Raw genomic sequence first — 5,000 nt, forward strand, 5'->3', positions numbered from 1 at the left:
CTCACCCCCACCCTCTCCCCAGCCCCATCCCTCACGGCAGGCCTCCCACACCCCAGTCACCCCGCCCCGTCCGCACCCGCCCATCACCTCACCACCCCCAACACCGTCGCCAGATCGGTGCGGGGCGGACTCCCCAGGGCTGTACCCACCGCGGGGCGCTGACACCCCCATACCTGCCCCCCGAGGTGGAAGCCACACGGCTGGCCTCACCCCCAGCCCCTCCTGGCCACTACCACCACCACCACTTCAAGAAAAAGTTTTACCACAAGGAACAGCTCACCCCGCTAGAGGGGTCCCCGCCCCCCCCACCACACCACCATACCAATACCACCACCGCCGCCACTGCTGCCTCCACCACCACCGCCACCACCACCACAACCACCACCACCAACAGCAGCAGCCACCACAACAGCCACGGCCACCACCACAGCACCAGCCACCACCACAGCCACCACCACGGGGGCAGTCATCACCACCACCACCACCACCACCACCACAGCCCAACCACCGCGCCGCACCACGCAAAGTTCAGACCAAAGGGCAAGAACTGGCAGTGGCGGAGCCGCTCGGCCCACCACCACCACCACCACCACCGTCGCTCACCACCACCACAGCCCTACGCACCGCACCACCACCACCACCACCACAGACACCCTCCAGGATACCAGGGCGGCGGGGCACCCAGGCACCACCACTCCCTCATGCCCCCCGCCCCCCTGCAGGGACGCCCCACAGCACCCCCCCCGCCACAGTCCTACTACCACCCCTGAGGCAAGTCAACACTGCTAGAACAACTAATAATAATGACAATAAAAATCATAATAATAATAACAATAGTAACAGCAATACCCCCCCCCCCCTTACAGCTTGGCATAGTGTGGGGGGGAGGGAGGAAAGCAAAGAACGCTCACCACCACCTCCACACCACCACCACCACCACCACAGCCACCACCACCGCCACCACCGCCCCGCCCCACCAGCCCCCAGGTCACCCCAGCCCTCACCCCGGCGACCCAGGCATAGATAAGCCAGCCACACCACTAACAAACAAACTAACAAACAAATGATATAAATAAGATGAATGTTTGTGGATTTATGTAATTATTTATGTAATTGATGTAATTGATATGATTTATTGACTTATTTTTGTTATTTGCATTTATTTTTTTTTTTTTTTATTTGTTTAAGTTTACAAATTGTCAAATGTGGTCGGGAAATATGTGTTGGTAGTATTTCCCAGAATTTTTTTTTTTTTTTTTTCCCTGCGAGAGATTAGAAATTTATTTATAGTATTCTCATCCTAACTATTTCCTGGGTTATTTTTCCTTATTTCCCTGAGAGATCGGAAATTTATGTATAATGTTCCCTTTCTTTATTTCTGCAATTTTTTTTTTTTTTTTCCCTGCGAGAGATTAGAAATTTATTTATAGTATTCTCGTCCTAACTATTTCTGGGGTTATTTTCTTTATTTCCTGAGAGATCGGAAATTTATGTATAATGTTCCCTTTCTTGCACTTTCATGTATCTTTTTATTTATTTCCCATGAGAGATAAGAAATTTGATCTCATTTCCTGCTCTTATTACCTCTCGTATTTCCCATTGAGAGATTGGAAATTTTTTATAATGTTCTCTTTACATGACCTCATTTCTTGTATCTCTATATATTTCAACATACCAATTAATTTCCAGCAATATTAATTAGACCTTACTATTTCCATCTCTCACCAAGTTAATTAATTTCCAGCAATATTGATGAGAGCACCATTATTTCCATGTCTCACCAAGTTAATTAATTTCCAGCAATATTAGTTGGACCACCATTATTTCCATCTCTCACCAACTTAATTAATTTCCAGCAATATTGATTAGAGCACCATTATTTCCATGTCTCACCATACTGATTTCTAGCAATATTGATTAGACCCTATTATTTCCATCTCTCACCAAGTTATATTTAATTTCCAGCAATATTAACTAAAAACACCATTATTTCCCACAATCTCCCACAAGAATAGCGACATTTCCACCATTCACTTAACATCTAAGTCATTATTTCTCATTGCCATTTCCCGCCATCTCCTGCGTTTTGTTTGTGTGTTCGTGTGTTGGTTAGGTTAGGGTGTCAGGGTGTCGTTCAATGCATTAGTTGATTTATTAATTGATTGATTCCTTCGTAAGATCTCAGGATTTTTTGGAAGTCATTCAGGGCAAACCTTATTCACTTATTTATTTATTTATTTATATATTTTTGTTTCAATTTTTTTGTACGAACTTTTTTTTTTATGGGCAAGGAATATTTTCAACTCAGGAATGAATGAATGTATGTCTCTCTCTCTCTCTCTCTCTCTCTCTCTCTCTCTCTCTCTCTCTCTCTCTCTCTCTCTCTCTCTCTCTCTCTCTCTCTCTCTCTCTCTCTCCTGTGTGTGTGTTCTTGATATTTTCATTATTAATTCAAAAAGGACAAGAAATAGACAGACAGACGGACAGACAGACATCCAGAGAGAGAGAGAGAGAATGTGTGTGTCTAAATATTCACTCCTGCCTTGTCAAAATATTTCCTTTCATCCGAGAGATAATTCTTATACACATTAAGTTGAAGGTCTAAATATGCCTAAAAAATTAATGTTGAGTGTATGTATGTATGTCTGAACACATCCTTAATCCCTTCAGCACTGGGACACATTTTTACCTAGAGTTTTGTGTACCATTAGGCCATTTAAGACATTGGGAAAGGTCTATGGAGGTCAGAAGATTAATGGCCTCAGTCTTCACCATTACACCATTTTATTGACATTATCAAGGATTTATGAACGTCACAAGATTAATGGCCACAGTCTTCACTATTTTGATTGAGTTTTGTGTACCATTAGACCATTTTATTGACACTAGCAGGGGTGTATGGAGGGCAGATGATTAATGGCCACAGTCTTCACTATTTTAATTGAGTTTTGTGTACCATTAGACCATTTTGTTGACACTAGCAAGGGTGTATGGAGGGCAGAAGCTTAATGGCTACAGTCTTCACTATTTAAATCCCCAAATAGTCACCACAAGGAATAGGGAAACATGTCATGCTACTGAAGGGGTTAAGGACACACGCACGTACATACTTCACAAACGGCGTGTGGATTCAAACGTACAGGTGGACGTTTGACTCAGAAAGGACTAAAAATATGATCTTTTTCACCAACTGCAGGAAATTTAGGTGTGTGTGTGTGTGTGTGTGTGTGTATGTATGTATGTATGTGTGTGTGTGTTTGGCTTATTTATTTGTGTGGTTTGTGTGTATTTAATCTCTCTCTCTCTCTCTCTCTCTCTCTCTCTCTCTCTCTCTCTCTCTCTCTCTCTCTCTCTCTCTCTCTCTCTCTCTCTCTCTCTCACACACACACACACACACACACACACACACACACACACACACACACACACACACTACATTAATCTTCCACCACCACCACCACCGCTACTACTACTACTACTACTACTACTACTACTACTACTACTACTACTGTAACTACTACTACTACTACTACTACTACTACTACTACTACTACTGTTAGCGTTGTGTTGAGCCTGATCACTGCCAAGGGTCACTGAAGTATTTAGGACACTGCCAGCCTTTATGTACAAGAACTGTGGGTAAATATTCTCCATTTTATTAATATTATTATTATTATTTATTTATTTTTATTGAGTGTATTTATTTATTCGTTTGTTTGTCTGTCCGCTTGTTTATTTATTTATTTTATTTTATTTTTTTTTTCCTTCTGTTATGGGTATGTCTGTCTGTCTGTCTGTGTGTCTGTCTGTCCATCAAAACGTGCCAAACTGAAACCATGTACGTATATGTGTGTACGTTTACATGTGTGTGTGTGTGTGTGCGTGCGTGCGTGCGTGCGTGCGTATGTCCACCACACACGCACACACACACACGCGCACACAAATTGAAAATGGAAAAAATTTTCAAACGTTTTACTGAAAGAATCTTGTGTGTGTGTGTGTGTGTGTGTGTTGTAGGGTGAGCCAGGGTGACAAAGGCCTCTGCAGGGTGTAAACAGGCCTGTAAAACTGCCATGGTGTGTACTGGGGTGTATTTAGGGTGTTGACTGTGGTCAGGGTGTTGTCATCACCCTAGACTGTAGAAATACTGTAAATGTAATTTTTTAGTGATACTTTGGGTGTTGCTAGGGTGTTGCAGCCATCCTAGGGTGTAGAAAAGACCTCAAATGTGTTCGTAATCTATTTAGGGTGTTGCTAAGTTTGTGTAGGGTGTTGCAGGGTGTTGCCAAGCTCCCTAAATGTTGCAGAGTGTGTCTAAGATATTTGTAAGGGTGTTGCAAGGCCCTAGGGTGTTTCAAGGGTGATGCAGGGTGTAGCAAACCACTCACACTGTCTTCTTAAGGTGTTGCAAGGGTGTAGGGTGTACAAAGGCACTCGAAATGCTGCCTGTAATATCTCTAGGCACACAATATTGCTAGTAAACATTACCTAGGGTGTTGCAAAGTTTCCTGGGGTGTTGCAATGTTCCCTAGGGTGTTGCAGTGTTCCCTAGGGTGTTGCAGTGTTCCTTAGGGTGTTGCAGTGTTCCCTAGAGTGTTGCAATGTTCCCTAGGGTGTTGCAATGTTCCCTAGGGTGTTGCAATGTTCCCTAGGGTGTTGCAGTGTTCCCTAGGGTGTTGCAATGTTCCCTAGGGTGTTGCAGTGTTCCTTAGTGTTCCTGTTCCTGTTGGGTGTTGCAATGTTCCCTAGGGTGTTGCAATGTTCCCTAGGGTGTTGCAATGTTCCCTAGGGTGTTGCAATGTTCCTAGGGTGTGTTCCAGGGTGTTCAATGTTCTAGGGTGTTGCAGTGTTCCGTAGGGTGTTGCAATGTTCCCTAGGGTGTTGTAGTGTTCCGTAGGGTGTTGCAATGTTCCCTAGGGTGTTGCAGTGTTCCGTAGGGTGTTGCAATGTTCCCTAGGGTGTTGCAATGTTCCCTAGGGTGTTGCAATGTTCCCTAGGGT

At 44.1% G+C, this 5,000-nt stretch overlaps 1 protein-coding gene across 1 annotated transcript in view; it reads left to right on the forward strand.

The window, feature by feature from the left end:
• LOC123501231 (SH3 and multiple ankyrin repeat domains protein 1-like) overlaps nucleotides 1-859 on the forward strand; it is a 4,754-nt gene extending 3,895 nt beyond the window's left edge. The window contains 4 exon segments of the mRNA XM_045249947.1: nucleotides 1-12; nucleotides 14-72; nucleotides 75-159; nucleotides 161-859. The exon segment at nucleotides 1-12 is cut by the window's left edge and continues 277 nt beyond it. Of these exon segments, the coding sequence (XP_045105882.1) occupies nucleotides 1-12; nucleotides 14-72; nucleotides 75-159; nucleotides 161-770 (766 nt within the window). The 3' untranslated portion in view covers nucleotides 771-859.
• The last annotated feature ends 4,141 nt before the right edge of the window (nucleotides 860-5,000 follow it).

This window comes from Portunus trituberculatus, chromosome 2 (genome assembly GCF_017591435.1).
Source record: "Portunus trituberculatus isolate SZX2019 chromosome 2, ASM1759143v1, whole genome shotgun sequence".
In the NCBI taxonomy this organism is placed as follows: domain Eukaryota; kingdom Metazoa; phylum Arthropoda; class Malacostraca; order Decapoda; family Portunidae; genus Portunus; species Portunus trituberculatus.